At 46.0% G+C, this 19,421-nt stretch overlaps 1 protein-coding gene and 1 pseudogene across 1 annotated transcript in view; one reads left to right on the forward strand and one right to left on the reverse strand.

Annotated features, from left to right (window-relative positions):
- Nucleotides 1-4,085: 4,085 nt before the first annotated feature.
- The window catches only part of Dennd5a (DENN domain containing 5A), a 120,416-nt gene continuing 105,080 nt past the window's right edge, over nucleotides 4,086-19,421 (reverse strand). The window contains exons 14-23 of the mRNA XM_023719267.1: nucleotides 17,160-17,244; nucleotides 16,577-16,705; nucleotides 11,322-11,443; nucleotides 9,836-9,981; nucleotides 9,072-9,190; nucleotides 8,517-8,698; nucleotides 7,887-7,969; nucleotides 7,238-7,361; nucleotides 6,522-6,690; nucleotides 4,086-5,122 (exon numbers count right to left, since the gene is read on the reverse strand). Of these exons, the coding sequence (XP_023575035.1) occupies nucleotides 4,939-5,122; nucleotides 6,522-6,690; nucleotides 7,238-7,361; nucleotides 7,887-7,969; nucleotides 8,517-8,698; nucleotides 9,072-9,190; nucleotides 9,836-9,981; nucleotides 11,322-11,443; nucleotides 16,577-16,705; nucleotides 17,160-17,244 (1,343 nt within the window). The 3' untranslated portion in view covers nucleotides 4,086-4,938. The remainder of the gene's footprint in view (nucleotides 5,123-6,521; nucleotides 6,691-7,237; nucleotides 7,362-7,886; nucleotides 7,970-8,516; nucleotides 8,699-9,071; nucleotides 9,191-9,835; nucleotides 9,982-11,321; nucleotides 11,444-16,576; nucleotides 16,706-17,159; nucleotides 17,245-19,421) is intronic.
- Nucleotides 17,649-18,589, forward strand: LOC105742681 (annotated as a pseudogene).

Genomic DNA, 19,421 nt, shown 5'->3' on the forward strand with positions numbered 1-19,421 from the left:
ATGTGCCACCCTGCCCAGCTTAACATATAATTTCTAGGTTTTACTAATAATGCCTCTAAATATGCATATTAATTTTACCTTTTTCTAGATATTTACATAAAATAAAGATGCCACTTAGATATAAATGCAAGCTTTGTCTACTGAATAAACTTAGACATGACTTCCTTGTACCAAGGAGCATCTCTGGTGCCCAAGTATAGCCTTGCAGGACCATTTCTCATTTAAAGAAGCTAGGGCTTTTGGAAGGAATGACTGATCCATGAGGCTCCCAATGGTCAAAGATAGAACAATAAAGGTAATCATTGCAATGGAGTGTAATTATCCACGAGTTCATAATATTTTTAAACAGTCATCTTCTGAAGATGATAGGGAACCAGTTTATTTTCTTAAAAGTTGGGTAAATAACAGGAAAAATTAAGTGTAATCTTGTGTTCACAAAAGGGCTATACTTCGCGTCTCACTGCCAGGTGGCTCTGAACCACAGGTGGTTTAAGCCAGTGAGAATATCAGGCTTGGCAGCTTCTAGGTACTACTTTTCCTACACAAACTCTACTGGGAAATCAACAGTAGAAAAGGGAATGTCTCCTTACAAAACCATTCCATATAGCTGGGCATGGTGGCACGTGCCTGTAATCCCAGCACTCAGAAGGCTGAGGCAGGAAGATCGCAGAGTTCAACGCCTGCTTGAGCTACATAGTGAGTTCAAAGCCAACCTGAACTGCATAGTGAGACCCTGTCTCAAAAACAAAACAAAGAACCCCTACATTCTACATAAGAAACAAACAAAAGGATAGCCTGTAATATCCCTATGTAGCAACCTCAAGTTACCTACATTTGTTGGATATAGGCATTGAAAATTCAATGTAATGACCAAACATTTGCTTCCAAACATTATTTGAGCCAACTACCACCGAGGATCATCAAAGCAATCAAACTGAGGGGTTTTTGTGTTTTAGTTTTTCACTACTACAGTATGAACCCAAGTCCTGTGGCATTGAGCTATATCTTCAGCCCTCTGTTCATTTTTGAGACAGGGTCCTGCTAAACTGCCCAATGTGGGCTTAACCTTTGATTCTTCTGCTCCAGCCTCCCAGAGTGCTGGGATTAGAGGTGTTCGCCATTGCAGCTGGCAAACTTGCAGCAAATTAAGTCTCTGGATCTAGCTGCTGACTTGCAAGAAACGCAGAGGATACAAAAGTGGTACACTGATCTGTACCATGACCAAGAAATCAGCAAAATGCAAGCTGAGAACTCCTCAGATCAAATGCCTGGACAGTGACGGCCAAACTTTTAGAGCTTTCAGTGATACAAACAACCCACTGTGGCATGAGTGTCATACAGCCATCGCTGACTGGCCCAGGTTCTTCAACAAATTGTAAGGAAAAGACAAGAGTAGAGCAGGCCCTTTAGATTAAGAGATTTGGGCCGGGCAGGTAGCTCAGCAGCTGAAGCTGCTTGGTCCTGAGTTTGATCCCCAGTATTGGAAAAAAAAAAAAAAAATTAAGAAACTTAAAAGTGTATTGGAAAACTTTAAAGGAGAATGAGTGCACAGTTGGGTGTTAAGAATGAAAAAGAAACTCAAGGAAATGACTACTTGACCTAAGAACTCAGGAGCGAGGCAACTGGGGCTAGCATGTAAAATGGGTCTGGAGGGTTCTATTTTTGACCTGGGGGTGCTGACAAGGGTGTGTGGTTTATACAAATCCACTGAGCTCACCTGCTTGTTTACTTACCAGTCCCTGCAACCTCAGTATGGAAAGCAGAGAATCGGAGCAGGTGCAAAGGCCAACAGACGGCGCCCCTTGCTGGTTGGACGAAATGTGCCCGATTTACCCTAAGATGCTGGGGGTGCCTGGCAGGGCCCCACAGGGAATGCAACTGACTCGAGCGTCCTTGAAATACCGAGCTACATTATCACAGCATTCCAGGAAGGATTTGCAGCAGATTATAAAACAAAGCACAGTAGGGAGACATTCACAGCAGAATCAGCAATTAGGAGCGTCGGGCGTGTACGACAGGCCCACGGCCATCTTCTCAGCCGTATCTGCTGGAAAGGGTGTAGCTCCTCTGCTGCCATGCTGCCAACGCCCTCACTAATGCACAGATGTGGGATGGTGCGTGTCCATCACAGAATCATCAGCTGCAGGGAGAGACCCGTCTCCACCCGTGGGCAGGTGGCTCCATGACTGTCTTGAACACTGCCAAAGATTACCAAGACAAAGGAGGAGGGTTGTGCCCAATTACCTAAGCGCTGCTGTTCCCTGAGACACATGGCCCCTTGAACACGGAGTCAGTCAAGAGCTGGTAACCAGATCCACTGATCATGAGCATGTCACCTGGGACTCCCTCAGCCGCTCTGAGACACACTGCAATGAGACACACCCTCATCTCATCTCCGGGCTGCCCAGCCCAGCAGCTGTGCTCAGTTCACAGCTTCCATTTCTGTCACACAAGGAAAGCCACAACAGCTGTCACACACAAGAAAGCCACCCCTGGTGACATGACTCTGATTTTTGTGCCTCCATGTATTGATGACCCAGTTAATCCACATTTCCTCATGGCATTTCAGTACCTGTCAGCCCTGTCTCTCATTTTGTAGGGAGGGAGCCCATGAACCTGCATCATCCCAAGTGTGGGCAGGACTCCGGGCTCCTGAGCTTCACCCTGGGCACTTTCACACCACCAGGCCTTTCATGCGTGCTAGCCTCGTAGCACCTTATGCCCACTCCTGACAGCCCGCCATGCTCTCAGAACTCGGCATGGTCAATACCTCCTGGCATCACACTCCCACAGCATTTTCCTCTTTCTGGAAGATGGGAGTCTGGGGCTCAGCTATCTCTATGCCAGGAATCAAGCAAAGATATGACTTAAGAAATTCAGCTCCAATACTTTGTACTCTTAACCACTGTCAACACATTTATCTATGACTCTATAAACACAGGGACCTATCGTGCATCAGATACTATCTGATGAACAAAGAGGATGAAACCTCACTTTTCTAAGAGTTGCTTTTAGAATAAACAGTGAAATATTTGCACATATTAGCAAGGAAAATTGAACAGACTAAAGGAATAAAAAGTGACTGATGGAACCAGTCAGTCATTCTAGGTGGTTAGGATGTCTCTCTGAAAATAGCCACAAAACAGAGTTGTGTGGCCTTAGACAAGCAACTGGACTTCTTAGGCCTCTGTTTCCTTACTTGCACACCCAGGATAACCTACACTTGTCTTACAGAGTTGTAAGAGAAAGGGAGAGGAATGTTGGTAAAACTCCTACCTGAAGGTAAGTCTGGGCCTAGGCCCCCAGTAACACACAGACAGCTGAGTCTCATGCTCCCTTCTTTCTCGGCCAGGAATCCTTTTTTCCTGCTCCAGAGGCAGAGCCCATCCTCCCCTTCCCTTGCTACCTTCAAAATTACTGAAGACTGGCCTTCAGGGGCTGGGTGCAGTCCGGCCTGTTCGCGGCCCCTGCTGGCAGGACTCTGCACTGCAGCTCTCCTTGCCTCCCTTCTTCAGGCCTTCCAAAAGTCCTCAGGGACTCTCACCACTCACCAGGCACAGAGATGACTGGGACAAGAGGTTCCCTCAGCCCCACTGGCCCTATTGGACTCACAGTCGAGGGAGCAGGCCCAGCACGAAGCAGGCAAAGGAAGTGCAAGCATCCAAAGAATTTTCTAGGACCATGATGCTGTAATGACTGACTGTCCAGGGCATTTGGGAAGACTTTATAATATAAATTCCCCCACTTGCCAGCCCTGGATGGTTTGCTTTCTCTCTCTGGGAAGACAGGGTCCTCTGTGTCCCACGTTCCCACAGGCTTTCTTCCTTACCCTGTTAAGAAGTGGCCCATCCTGTCTCAGCCCAGTGACAATCCTTGTAATCCTGGCTTGGTCTTCCCCTCTGCTCCTCAGGCTCCTCTGTGGAGTGGGAACATAACCCTGATGTGCATCCCTCTCAGTTACCCAGGCAGCAACATCGTGGGCAGCCACAGCCCACTGAGGTCAAACTGGCAGGAAGGGCGATGCACAGGCTGGCCTCTGCCACCGACTGATCACCCCCCATAAACTCAGTGACACATGCAGTAAGTTTTGTTTCAGGTGTTTATTAAGTGGGCCATATGGTAGCTGGTTTCTAAGTTGCAGAACATAAATTTAACAGTAATAACATAGCCAGTTAAGATCGTGACAAGCTTTTCCTTTCTTTAAAACAAGAAAAAAGAAAAGAAAAAGAAATACTTAAAAACACACAACGGAGCATTAAATAAGGTGTAAGAAAAAGAAAAGTTGTTAAAACATGCTTATGTTTACTTCTGTGCAACTGTGTGCCAAGAGGAGACGTGCCTCTCTGCATGGCGACAGTGTGTGACACATCTCAGCATGTCTCCTTCCCAAATAATACTGACCAAGAAAACCAAAACAAAAACCCAAAAACATGACATGGGGCTGGCTCCTAGCGCTTGCTTAGAGGCACTACTAAAACCCCTTGGCCGGAGCGCGGGCTTCCTGCTCAGCACACCTGTGTGTGGCCCATGAGAGCCAAACATCCGTAATAATGTTAATATAGAAAACATTAGTTAAAAACGATGTGGAATGGCCTCATCAACACGGCGGGGCAAGGAGGCGGAGCCGCCCAAGCGGGCTCAGTCCAGGAGGCCACGGCGCCGTGTGTGGCCACGCGAAGGAGGCACCAGCTTCAAAATAAGCGGCACCAACCTCGCTCCCTCTCACTATCACTCTTTCACATGAAAGTGTGTAAAAAGCAAATCAGCAAATAAACTCTAAAATAGATTATTTTTTTCCAAAAATCCTCTAGTTTTCTTTTTACAGTGAGTGTACAACTCCCCCTCTCCATGCTCTGCACAACTTGCGTGGGTCCCTTTGGGAAGAAGGGCAGAGCTGCAGGCATCTTTCCTGCTCTTGCTGCTGGCTGGTGCGGGAGGTCAGATGTCGATGCCCTTGACGAGGGATGTCTCTAGCGTGATGTTGAACTCCTGCAACGTCTGCAGGACACGGATCAAAGAGTTGACCAGTGTGTGGTCTTTGATGAGCGCCACGTCCTCATACATGTGTGCAGTGATGGGGCAATCGGCCAGCAGAGCGATCCAGTGGTGCAACAGGTGATCCCTGACAGACAGCAATGGCCAGGGCCAGTGAGAGAGGCAGGGGAAAAGGGAGACACGACACAAGGTTGGGTGGAGACTTGAACTAAGTCTGAGGCTGGAGGCGCTGCCAGCTTCACAGCCCCCTTCCCCTCCTACCGAGGTTGGCACCCACTGGAAGCTGCCCAGGCCTGGGACACCAACCCGAGCTCACGCAGGCTGCAGGGGGCACTACTCTTTCATCTACCCATCATGGGCAAACCACAAGACTTCACACAAGCCGGCAGTTATGAGAGTTAGCCGTCATGACAGCCCTAGGCTACGAGGTAGGTGCGTCTCTATCTCCACTTCACAGATGAAGAAACTCAGTTACAGAGATTAAATAGCTTGTCAAAGATCACACATTAGTGACTGACCTGAGATGTGAACTGGCACATCTGGTTCTGGAGTCTGTGTGTGTCTGTTTTGTTTTGACCCACAGTCTTATTATGTTGCTTAGGCTGTCCACAAGCTCCTAAGCTCAAGGCATCCTGCCTCAGCCTCCTGAATGGTGCCTAGATTAGTCTGCTTTTAACCTTCTCCTTTATATGCCCTGAATAAGCTACTGCCTCAAGTTTATTTGGGCTTAATGCTCTCTCACCTGACACAGTGGAATAGCCCCTCCCAGTCATTCTCACTGCACAGCACCTGTGTCAAATTCGTGTTACTTCAGTCCCCTGACAAATAATGCTGTCTTAATAGGGCCTGTCCCTGGTCCTCAGGAGCCCTTGCTTCCAACCGTGTTGCCTGTCACAGCCCTTCCTACATTCTAACAGTTCTCCCTCACAAAAAGCTCATCTCCAAATCATCTCTCTGAAGCCTTCTCTGATCTTTTTCTTCTACATTTTCAACAAAACTTAAGAGTGGCTAGTTCTCTGGGGGATTCTCACAATCTTTGGCTTTTTAAAATTGGAACAAGTAAACTTCTAAATGGAAGGGACATGTTTTATTCAGTTCTCTTCCTACCACTTTCCATAAGGTCTGACAGATTCAAATATTTACCAAAGAAATAAATACGTATGTGTTCTGCTTCCAATTTCCCCAGTTGGGATAAGTTTGAATCTTCCTATGAAAACATGGCCCCACTTCTGCCAATTATACCTGCTGTTCCCCAACAGATTCCCATACATACAGGGGGTATACAATAGACATTAACAGCCTCTAAGAAGCCATTCAGGGGCCAGGGAGATAGCTCAACGGCATAAGTGCCAGCCTGAGAAGTGCAAGGTCCTGAGTTTGATCCCCATCACCAAAACAAAAGTCATTCAAGGCATCCCCTGCCCAAGAGTCCCTGAACACTTCTACCACCACCCCCCATGACACTGAACTCTGGCACCACCTCTGAGCCTGGCTGTCATGCACCCTGGGCCCTAGGGCTACAGTACCTGGCTCCCAAGCACACCAGCATCTGAAACTTGCCGTCCTTGCCGATGTTTCGAGGAGTGTTGTTGATTGCAGTGACAAATCGGCAGAAGTTCCGAGCTCTTGTATGCCAGTTTTCCTCAGGGACTACCTCATTCTGCTCCAATGTCTCATAATAGGTTTGTGCTTTTTCTGTGAAGAACAGAAAAGCCTGCCAGTGACAAAGGCTCTTAAAGCCTACCTGTTTATTGTGCAAACCTTTTCAAATCCATGCAGACAACTTCAAAAAATAACATGAATGCTCGGAAATCACTAAACGTATTTCAAAATGAGCCTTATTTTTAAATTTTATTTATGTGCCTTTAATATAAATTGGTCTTTTCCCTAGTCTGAAGATAATATACAGCTCTAGAGATGGCTTCTTCCATGAACATTCTCTGAGTGGACATCATACACAGTGCCTGGGCTCCACTACTTTCAACTGGCCTCTTGGATCAACAAAGAGAAAGTGAGACTCTGGATTAAGCCCATGCTGGATAAGAGCAGAAAGAATTTTCTCCAAGTTCTTAGAAGGTTAAAGATTCACTGGAGAAGGAAAAGAGGGCTCCTGTCATTCCCAGCAAGTAAAACCAGAACAAGCAAACGGCAGATCTGAGCTGCTTGATTTGGAGTCTGTACCCATCCATGTTGGGGACCCCGACACACACTTTTCCTACCTTCATACCCTAGCCCAACTCACCCAGGAAATCCCAAATGAAAACATTCTTGAAGAGCCGGGGTGACTTAAATCCATGCTGGAAAGCCTGTTCCAGTGCTGAGACAAGCCCACACTCTCCACAAAGCAACAGCGTCAGACTGCCTCGCTAGGTAAGGAAACAGGGGTGAGTAACAGGGTGGTCTTAGCTGCGCCACCTCCCAGCACCACGTCCTCAAATCCATAGCCCAGAGTTGGCAACAGACTGCAGGGATCAACCCTATTCCCCAGTTCTTGGCACAGTGCACTCTGGCTCAGAGCAGCGCTCAGTAAACAGCTGCAAGGGAATGGTGAGGAACAGATGATGGATCCAGGTCACACACAAGGACACTCCCGACCAGGAAGAATCAAAGCCAGCATAGCCACTGTGTGCAGAGACCCAGGCTTGTCAGACAGGAATCAGCATGGTTACCGGGGGACCCCATAGAGCACACTGTCATCAGTGTGGAAGAATCAGAACCACAGGCAAGGAAGGACAGAATCAGCTCCACCCCACTAGGTGAGGCACACTCTCTACCAGATTCTGGACTGTCCACAAACACATAAACCTGGGGAGCTCAGGAAGAAAAGCGCAAAATCTATATGACTCTCTTTTACTCCACTTAGCCCTGGGCTAAGGGGTGGGAAGGCTCACCTCTTTCTCGGGCTTATGGAAGTGCTTCACAATGCCGTTGACTGCCTCCCCGATGGATTCCTGGATCTGCCCGGTGTTCAGCTCTAATAAAAATCAAGCAGAACGCTCTCATCAATCTCAGAGTACTTAGGTGCCTGAATAGGAAATGAGGACACACAGGGTAGCTAGACCCCAGGAAACACAGAATTTTACCCACCCAACTTTGTTGAAATAGCTCTTCCCAAAATATGGGAGGGAAAGCTAAAGTTAATGCTTTAGCTCTAAGTTCTAAGATATGCCAGTAAAATGTATTTTTCATTTTACCCTGGAATTTCTGACAACAAATAGCCAAGACTTGACTGTGAAGCCTATAAATAAGGATGAGGGCTAAAGAGTACACCCTTCTTCTATAAATCATGCGAAAGTATTAAAGAGCAGCCAGACTGGGCCACATGAGCTTTTCCTTCTCCTTCCAAGCCTCTGAGAGTACACATACTATTACTGGCCCTACGAGGAGGAGCCAAATCTCTCTGGTGGGTCAGTCAGCAGAGGTGGTTCCTCAGGCAGGTGCATAGCTTGGGCTGCGTGCTTTGGAAATCTGTCCATTCCTAAACTGAGTGGCATGAAGGGCCCTTCCCTGCCCCCACTTACTGGGCTTGTTGTTGGGCGAGATGGTGACCAGCCTCCGGATGACGCTGGGGGACTGCTGCAGTGGTGGGGTCCGACATGGCCGCTCATCCACCTCCGGCAGGGATGTGAGCAGCTCCCCAACTAGGACCCGCTCCAGGCTTCCATCATCCATGCCCTTCCCTAGCCACCGGCCACATGGGAACCTAAAGATAGGCAAAGGCCCATCAGAGTTTCCAGGTCCTCCAGCGTCTTTCCACCTTTGCTGCTCAACAAGAGCCATTAACAAAGCTCATCCCTAAGGAAAGGCTATGACTCCTTTGAGGCCCTGTTCATCACACTATGTATCATCAGAGAAGCCACCTGAATGGCATGGGCAGTCTGAGACCTGAGCACAGCATACCATACATCTTCACTTTGGAACTCTTCTTCTGTTTGTTTTCTAGTACAAGAGAGCCAACAGGAAGTTGCCTCAGCCTATCAAAGAGGTTCCTGGAAAATGCGTATCTACAAGCCACAAAGATAGCCCCGTGGTACATCTTGCTCCACCTCTGCCAGGCACAGGGAGGGAACACTTACTTATAGCTATGTCCTGTGATCTCATTTCTGACCATCACATACTCCACAAGCCATTTGGCATACAGCCCAGAGTTGTCATGGCCAATCTGGACAGTAGTGAGCTTCCCCAAATTCTGGCACTGTGAGAGAACACAAAGGACAGGGCAGGTCAGGAAAACAGAAAAGAGTGGCAATCCTCTGACTGGCTGCCTACCTGGACCCTCAGCATCTGCACAGAGAGCTCAGAGCTCCACCGCTGCCCGGCGTGGTGCTATAGCACTATTCTTTTTTTTTTTTTTTTTTGTGGAACCAGGGATTGAACTCAGGTCCCTGAGCTTGCCAGGCAAGCGCTTATTCCACTGAGCCATCTCCCCGGCCCCTATAGCACTATTCTTAAGTAGTTTACAGTTGAGAAAGAAGATCTGCTACTCAGAAGAATATGGCCTGGCACGGGAGGCTCTGGGTCTAGCAGTCTCAAGGAACACTTGGGCTAAACAGCTGAAAGAACTCTGGGATTTCTCAATATACCAAGCACAAGGAAGTATGTTAGCCTGGACAAATAAATGCCTTCCAACCAGAGCCTGGATGGGAAAGGCAGGCTCCCTTCCTTGAGGTCAACATCCTGAGGCTCCAGCCTCAGATCATCTCAGGACAAGTCAGCACTCTGACACATAACACTGTGCAGAGCAAGGCCTCCATAAATCCCTGCAGAAAACTCCCCAAAGCAGCTGTTGCAACTTAGATACCCACAGAGATGGGTGTTGTGTACCCCAGACAATACGCACCTCAAAGGTCATCTCTAGCACATTCCTGGGAATCTGCAGGACCTGTGTTTCACCCAGCTCTCCTGCGATACAGATCCATGGGTTGGCCGTGAACATGGAGCCCCCCAGCTTCTTGCTTGGTACGATGAGAATGTGGTATGGTATCACTGTTTGAGGAAAGCCACAAAAGGCATTGTGGGGAATGAGGGCCCCCTCCCGTACCTGAGCTTCCTGGCCTGCCCTGCAGACTGGCATGACTGCAGCTCCTACTAGGCCAGCTCCAGCAGACCCAGCCCTGGACGGTCTAGAGTGCTAGCCAATCCCTCTCCAACCTCATTTCCCCAAGGGTCAATGCCCAAACATCAAAAGTTCAAAAAAAAAAAGAAAAGAAACAAAACAAAACAAACAAAAAAAAAAAATCCAAAGTTCAAGCCCATCTATGGGTTAGAACTAAATGAGCTTTTTAAAAAACAATATCACCAACTTCTGACATCATACTGATCTGTGTTTCAAAGTATCTTTCAATCTCTTATCTCATGCACCCTAATAACACCTTTAACAGTCACTGGAGAGGCCACACAGACATTGCATCCCTGTTCACAGAACAGAGAGGAAACACGGTATTCTAAATTCCAGTGTGATGCTATTTCTACTAAGCCACAGCCCTGGTCTCTTGAGAGGAAAGACAGGCATCAGATGAGAACAAGAGCATGCAGTTGAGGCACCAGAATGTCTGGCCAAAGAACTACCCACCCACTAAAGAATCCTGGCATTAGAGAACGAAGAGCTTCAAAGAGCCTAGGACCATACTGAAACCTCTCACTCCCCAAATAGGGCGACTGAGGCCCACTGCAGAGGTGGATGCTGCTCACACATACATCATGAGTCAGGGACAGGGACAGTCTGGACTCAAACCTATTGCCACTTGGAGTTCATTCTCTCTTAGGCCTGCTCCAAAATTTTCGCCAAAGGACCTCTCGGGTCAGAAGACTCTCTATAGCCACACAGGGAGAGAGGTGCCCTAACCTCCCTACCCTGCCCCACTTCACTTTCATCACCTGGGCTCCCAGCGCAATGCTCAAGACAGCACTGAGCACATGATGGTCAAAAGGCTTGTGCTTAGCCAATCAGATAAGAACAAGAATTTTCCCAGAAAATATGAATATAGCTCCAAGGAAGGAGCTGCTCCTCCTTGCTTCTTCCCAAAGAAGCAAAAGGCAGACAGGAAGCGCAAGGCATTTTCCTTAACATGTTCATGATGGGGCTGTCATTCATATGTCTCACTGCCGGATGGCTTTGAACTACCAGAGGTACATGCACGACTGATCCAATAGATGGTATGGGACAGTCCCATCAGAGTACAAGCCACTTGATGGGACAGTCTGCATATACCTCTGATGGTACAAGACTGGAAATGTATTTTTTTAAAAAAAGGGACAGTGAGCAAGTCTAGGGCAGGTTCACAAGGGGTCCTGAGCAGGCCAGTGGGGAGCACATAGGTACTCACAGATCGTTGTGAAGACATTGGTGAAGCAGAAGTAATCGACAGCATTAAAAGAGAGCAAGTGATAGAGGAACTGCTCCTTCTCGTCGTCGCAGCGCAGGAAGGCATAGCGCTTGTACAACTTTCTGTAGGACAGGAGGCAACATGTCAGTCCCCAGCTAAAAGGAGGGAAGAGAAGCTTCAACTACCCAGTTCTCGGAGCACAGCATTAAGGGAAGCACAAGCTGTCAAGTCTCAAGTTCCTCGTGGTCACTCTGGGAGAGAAAGCAGCTGAACAAGTTCACAACAGGGCCATAATTCAGGCCTCAGTGCTGGCAACTTGAACCACTGGTGTTGCATGCATGGCTGTCTCAGTGGGCAGCTTTTTATTAATAAAAAGACCAATAAAATGATTAGATCCACTTATACCACCAGAGATACAAGATGCCTGCTGGATAGCCATGCATGTACCAACAGCAGTTCAAGCCAGCAGGAATGTGTGACACCTGGGCAGAAGCAAATTTAAAAAAAAAAAAAAATCAGATGCTGCCTCTGCCCAAGCATGATATTATTATAACGTAACGTGTTGACAGATCAGGGAAAGCGGCTCCAAGGAAGAAGCTGCTCCTCCCTGCTTCTAAACTGAAGGCTCAGGTGAAATTCCACCATGGATGGTGTAGTCCTCTTAGGCTTCCAGTTAGGCTGTCACAGTGCACACAGAATGTCAGCAGCAATGGCAAGGGGTCTATAATCACCATGCATTACCAGGCCTGCTCTCAAACTCTCAGCAGGCCTGAAAGCCACGAGTCACCAACACTGCTTTGAATGTGGATAAAAGGCCCAGGAGTTCCTGAGGCAATGACAGGCAGGCTCTGCTTATGCCTCTGACCCAGGTCACAGGTCACGGAAGAGCTGTGTAGACCATGTCCTCCTCCTCTTTTCAAGCTTTTTCCTTTCATCTCCACTGCACATCTTTCAAAGGGCAACCCCTCTCCCTGGATATCTTCCCCAAACAAAGAAGACAATGACAGAAATACAAGGGAGAGAGAGGAAGAAAGAGACAGAGAGAAAAACTATCCTGATTATCAGATAGATTACAATCATCATGGCCAGAGAACTGGGGGTCAGATCTGTGAGGTTCTACCTTGACAGGCTATCAAGCTCCCTTCAACAGGTAATTTACCAACCAAGGCCTATGAAGTACAGGTGCTGGAGAGGAAAGCACCTGGCCTCAGTGCAGTCTAAGTGAATAAACGGGGTAAGGGCCATAGTATAAGACCATCCATAACGAGTTGTCAAATGAAAGGCCCTTTCTGGGAATTTAAAAACAAGCTTTTATAGTCCTAGAAGGTGTTTTAAGATAAGAGGAGCCTGAAGGATAGCAGATTTGGATTGGTGATGTACAGGATGAAGAACAGTGGGGAAACCAGTTTGGTTACGACCGAGGGTTCAGCGAAGTATTCAGTGAGCCATGAAACTGAAATGATGGACTAGCACCAAATGAAGCTAAGGCCCTAAGTTTTTAGGCTAAAAACTGCTATCTGCTCTGTTAAGTGACAGGTTCTTTTAATTAATTAATTTATTTATTATTTTTAATTTGACAAGGATTTTTTTTTTCTTTTGTCTACTTCAGGCAGCCTTAAGGGCGGGTCTGGTGCAGCTTCTGGAACTGGGACTTGAACTGTGGTCCTGTGCGCCTAACTACATTTGCCCAAGCAGCGCTTTAAACAACTGAACTATCTGGCAAGTCCCCCCCAAGTAAGAGGTTCTGAAATCTACCCTATCTAGAAATAAAGAGAAAGGCCTGCTTAGAAATAAAAGGAAAGCCAAGAGCCATTCTAGGAAATGTATCAGTGCAGCTGACAAGTGAAAAGGGAATAAAGACTAAAACAAGGCAGCGCTTCTCAAGACCTGGAGAGCAGCAGCCAGCCAGAGTTTGGAGTGAACCCTGCAGTGCCACTGCAGAGGAGACCACGACCACACTGCTGCATGCTGTGCCGCTGGACTGTGCTGCTCACCAGGTTAGGCGAATTAAAATGCATTCTGCAGTTACCAAAATAAATTAATTTAATTAAGTTAAACAATGCTGGGGGAAAAAATGAAGGAACCATGTGAGGCAGAAACTAAGGACTGAAAATCTGTATATGAGAATTAAAACAAAGCAAGAAGTCAAAACTGCCTCCACATTTGCCATGTAGATAAGGAGTGGAGGAAGGATGTCTAGAGAGAACACTGACCACATTAACAAAACTGGAGAGAGAAGCTACAGCTAGGATATCTAAGTGTAAATAAATGCACAACTGTAGCTCAGAAGACTCATCAGAGCTGGAAGCTTTGGAGGTGGGAGTCACCTGCTAAGAGGTGACAAGAGTCATGAGAATGGGTGAGATCACAGGGGGAAGGGGAAGGCGACAAAGAAAAGGCGTGAGGCATGCATAACATGGAGGGCTGTAAAAGCCAACATCCCCAAAAAATAAGGAATCAAAAAGAACAGGATGGAAACAGGTCATGGCAGCCTTACAATGTCAGTTTCAAGATAAAGGAGACACTACATGTATTAGTCACTGTAGAAAGGTCAAGGGAAAAAGAAAAAAGAGTTTGGGCTCCTCATACAGGAGCTATCTCATTTGTTCCTTTAGAACATGCAGTTCTATGAGTTCCAGGAATATCTGGCCCCCTTGCCCTACCCCATCTCCCATCTGCAGTCTTAGGAGGTAGTTGGAAGTCCTGAAGACTCCAGAACATTCTATCAAAATATATTCTCCAAAGGCTATTCTCTTCTTGTCTATACAGCTATGCATATATTTTATGTGCAGTGGTTGAACAGTAAGGACTAAGCAATCTGCTTAAGGTACATAGTTCATGCCCTCAATAAAATCACATTTTAATAAGCACTAAGCAAACTGATGATTATGGCCTATCAGTGGTAAAACAATACTATAATGAATGTTATGCATGCCTAGAGGAGTAACAGACCACATTGCTGGGAAAGCTAAGAAAAAGTCAGAAATGAAAACTAACTGGACCCCAAGGGGCTGACAGGTGGGGGGAGGATGGAGACTAGAGTCATATAGAAATAGAGGGGCTGAAGACATCCTGAAAAGACCGAATAGTATGATAGGGCTGGGGTCTAAGTAAACTGGGGAGAAAGATCAGAGGATACAGAACAAAGAATACTATGATTTGAATGTGTCCCCTAAAGGTTCAGATGCTGGGAGCCTGGTCCCCAATCTGGCAATGCTAAGATGACAGAATCTTTAAGAATTAAGGCCTAATTGAATGGGCATGAGGTCACAGGGCATCACCCCCAGGTTACTTGTCTCATGGAGTTCTCCTAAGAGTAGGTTGTTATGAAGGCTACTTCACACACTGACTGCGTCCCTACTGCCTGTGGCTGTTTTCTTTTGCAGTTCTCCACTGCGCTGTGATACAACCAAGGAAGCCCTCACAAGAGGCCAAACAGATGGAGCCGCCTGATCCTGTACTTTCAGCTTCACAAACTGTGAGCTAAGGAAACTTCTTTTCTTTATAAAGGACTCAGCACTCTATAGCAACATGAAACAAAGTAATACTTGAAGGAGTCCCTTTTCTCTTTCTTATACTGTACCTCACTCAAACAGCAATCTGTGGAAGCGAAACTCTCATTTCCCACTCACTGGAGTAGCATAGGGGTCAGACAGTTATGTAAGAAGACACTGTATTTGAGTAAACTGAGCTTATCGTTTCCAACAGGGCTGCAGCTTTAAAAAACGAAGCCCAGCTTCCTCACCAAGGTCTGTGCTTCATTTGCTGTTGCCAAGACCTTAAACTCATATGCCCTAGGCCAACCCAGGCCCTGGCCTTCAGAAAGTTCATGTGTTAACCCCTTCCACTTGCCTCTCAGTCTGTCCACCTGCTGACTAAGCCTCTCCTGACAGGTGACATTCACATGGGTCCATGAGAATAACTCATCCTGTCAGACCCTGATGTCTACACAGCTGCAATGACACATTTTCTCAGCAGACATTGAGGTCCTCTAGAATCTGGTATACAAATGTTTCCCTTTCACATTCTAGGCTAACATATTCAACTGTTCTCTTCCAGTTGCTCTTCCAATCTTTATATTTTATTCCTAAATTTTGTCACTTTAGGGAGACAAATTAAGCCACTGTCAGAATTGCTATTTCCTAACTTCTCAAGTGAGCTCTCTAATTTTTATCAACATTTTAAGCCTGGTTAATTGCTGTGGTTTATACACATAATAAATAGTTTAAATATTATATTTTACTTTGGATAAAATCAGATCTTGAGATCAACTAGCTTACACAAAATTCCCTCCAAAGTCTATTCCTCTGCTTAATCATCCATGGTGAAGTCACACTCTAAACAATACCTTTGAAAGGATGTTTGAAGAAAAAAAAAAAAAAAAAGGCCTAATAGCCTACCAATGAAGAAAGAGCCAAAAATATTGTATCTGAAAAGACAGTAAGAAAACTGAAAAGACAGCAAGAAAAAAGAAACTTTCCTTTCCCCTCTTCCTCTAGTATGAGGGAATGGACAGAATGCAGGGGATGAAAAAACTAAGAAAACCCTAAATTTAGGATCTCCCAGGAGTGTAAAGGCCTTGGTCTCCTTCCCTCTTTCTGGGTAGAAGGCACAGAGGGAGAGGGCCTACAACTGCTATCTAAAAACCCTCTAAGTTCTAGGGAGACACCGGGAGGGGCCAGAGAGGAAGGCCAAGGTTGCTTTGGGCAGCCATGGGTTCAGGAAAGAACAAAAAAATAAGGAAATAACTCAGAAGTTTCCTTTTAATTCTCCAAGCCTTTTTCCTTAGGGCAGGAAAGAAACAGGAACAGAAGAAATGGCTTATACATAGCACCTGAATACAGGAAGGAATGAAAGACTCCATCATTTCTTGTTACTTTTTGTTTATTTACTTTTGGTAGTACTGGAAATTGAAACCAGGGCCTTCACACTGAGCCACATCCCTAACCCTTTATCATTTCGCTAAATCACCCAGGCTGGGCTCAGCTGTGATGTTCCTCCCTCAGCCTCCCATACTGCTGGAGTTACAGGCATGTATAACCATGTCTGCCTTTGTTGCCTCTGAAACAAAGCTAGTTTTAGGGATACAGATTGGCAAGAAAGTATTTTCTAGCTAGAGGGAGAAGAAATGCTGCAAACCTTTTGCAATTTCAGTTGCACTGAATGCAGCAGCAAGGACACACTGAGTGCTCTGCCTCCCCACATAGGGGTTTCCAATCTGCCCGCCCAGTCCTACTCCAAGCGGAGTGGCTTACTTGGTGAGTTCATGCTCTGAGAGAAGCTGTTTCAGGTGTCTGGAAAGTAGCTTTTTTTCCATGGAGAGTCGCACCCATGCTCTGGCCTTCCCTACATCAGTCTTGATTTCCCCAATGTTCTGGATGTGCCTGAAAGAAAACCAAACCAGGAAAGGGAAGTGAAGATGGAAGATGAACTCATTGTCAATGCCACACCTGCAAAGCCACTGAGGCCTAGAGGAAGCCCTATGCCACTCAATGAGAGTCTATCTCTCTTTTTTCCAAATTCTGGGCTTCAGTATGGCTTTACCAGACAAGTTCACCATAATTTGGAGGATAAAGACAAGACAGTCCTAAAAAATGAGACTAATTCTGAGCCCTGGAGCCTTGAGATACTCTCCTATGCTCCTTCACCTGGTACAGTTCTCCAAAAATGCCAGGAAACCCAGCTGTTTATACAACTTGACAAATGCATAAAGAAGCAGGAGAAAAATAAGGAGGGCTTCCTGGTAGTTGTGATTCTGTAAAAGCCACTGAGATCTGATTGGGTAAAGTGGACACCAAAGCGACAACTTAAAATTGGATTTTGGTGGCCCGGACTGACCTCATATCCTGAATCAAGGAGATCCTCAGGGGAGACATGACTGAGTTGGCATCAGACTTCCTCCGTTCTGAATCAAGAAGTATTCCTAGAACAGCAAAGGTGGTCATGTCCAAGGAGATCAGCTGATCCAAACGACTAACTACTCAAATCACAAGTTTCCATGAGAAATAGCTGGTTATGCTAATAACTTACATAATCATTTCATACACATTTCTTAAGTTCTCATTAGAGATCATATTTTATATTTTATATACATTTAATTCACTATTAATCTCTAAGATTGTAAAGGATAAAAGCACAATTTCTCCACAACAGAGCAGAAACTGAAGCTCAGAGGTCACCCATTGGGGAAGTCAGGACTGGAACGCAGCTGTCCTGGCTCCTCATCTACCATGAGCTCATCATAACCTATGGAAGCAGTGCTTCTGCTTGGAGCTGCTACTTAGGGCCTAGTCTAGCTCCAAAACTGGCTCTAAGAGCCAAGAGAATATGCAAGGACTTGGGCCAGAGCACTCAGGCCTCCAGAAGGATGAGACGCTGCAACACCTACATGTCCTTTCTCTGGTCACTGGTTTAGTTACTATGTTCACCACCAAGCCAAGAATTTTGGGGTATGCTTCATCCCTTAGAAACAACTTCTATAACCTTGCGAAGACTGTTCTCACATCCAGAAACCAGACTTCCCCACTTCACTCCCACTCCACCTCCATCTAATCCTCATAAGGCTGTGTAGGAAACTCCTGTCCCTGGTTTTCATCTAATTATCTTCCCAAATACAGTGCTAAGGCCAACTAGTTCAAGAACAAAGAGTTCACACCCACACATTTACTCATTCTATTTAACTTTTTGCCATTAGGATAAGAAAATCAAAGTAAACAAACTCTGGCAAAGAAGAGGCAACACTTTTTTACCAAGACGGCGCTGAAGGCAAAGAAGGAAGCCCCTGCCCCTCCCAAAGCTGAAGCCAAAGGAAAAGCTTTGAAGGCCAAGAAGGCCATGCTGAAAGGCTTCCACAGCCACAAAAAGAAGAAGATACGAACGTCACCCACCTTCCACCGTCCCAAGACACTGCGGCTGCAGAGGCAGCCCAGATACCCTCAGAACAGCACCCCCAGGAGAAACCAGCTTGACCTCTATGCCATCATCAAGTTCCCCCTGACCACAGAGTCAGCCATGAGAAAAATCTAGGACAACACACTCATGTTCATTGTGGATGTCAAAGCCAATAAGCACCAAATCGAATAAGCTATAAAGAAGCTCTATGACATCGATGTTGCCAAGGTCAATACTCTAATCAGGCCTGATGGAGAGAAGAACACATATGTTTCACTGGCTCCCAGTTATGATGCATTCAATGTTGCCAACAAAACTGGGATCATCTAAATTGAGTCCAGCTGGCTAATTCTAAATATATACTTCTTTTCCCAGTTGAAGAAGAGGAGGAGGAGGAAGAGGAGGAGGAGGAGGAAGAAGAGGAGGAGGAGGAGGAAGTGGCAGCAACAGAGGATAGCATGAAAGGGAGATGCAGCTATAAAGTAAAAGACAGATGGAAATTGTCACGACAGAAACACAATAGGATGCTATAAAGGTCACTGAAAGTCAGGTGCAGTGCTACCTGTCCACAATCCCAGTACTCTGGGAGGTTGAGGCAGAAGGATGTCAAGCCTGAGCAATTTAGCAAGACCCTGTCTCAAAATATAAAGGGCTGGAATGTACTATAGTGTAAAAGTCCTGAGTTCAACCCACAGTAATGAAAAAAAGAAGAACATCAACACTGGACAAAGAGACAATGAACTCTGCTACTAATCTGGCTTCTTCAAATAATTTACTTCATGATATTAAATAAATTCAGCTCCTATCTACAGATCTTAGTTTCTTCTTATAGAATAAAGGGGTGGATGGGATACTCACTGAAATCTCTACAAATGGAAATTTTTATTAAATTAGAAACAGAAATTATAAAAGATCATCCACACCAGCCCCTAGAGTTCCAAGAAAGGACAATAACTTGACTCAAAGGGTAGATACAGTAATGTCAATGCTTGTGTCAGAAAAGACTCTAAAAACAGCTTCTTCCAAATACAGGACAGGAGGGGTTTTGCCAGATAGCTCTGTTGTTTAAAGCGCCACTTGGGTAAATGCAGTCAGGCACATAGGACTGCAGTTCAATTCCTAACTCCAGAAGCTGCACGAGACCTGCCCTTAAGGCAGCCTGAAGTAGCCAAAAAAAAAAAAAAAAAAAAAAAAAAAAAAAAAAAAAAA

This window comes from Octodon degus, unplaced genomic scaffold (genome assembly GCF_000260255.1).
Source record: "Octodon degus isolate 3935 unplaced genomic scaffold, OctDeg1.0 scaffold00067, whole genome shotgun sequence".
Taxonomy (NCBI): Eukaryota; Metazoa; Chordata; class Mammalia; order Rodentia; family Octodontidae; genus Octodon; species Octodon degus.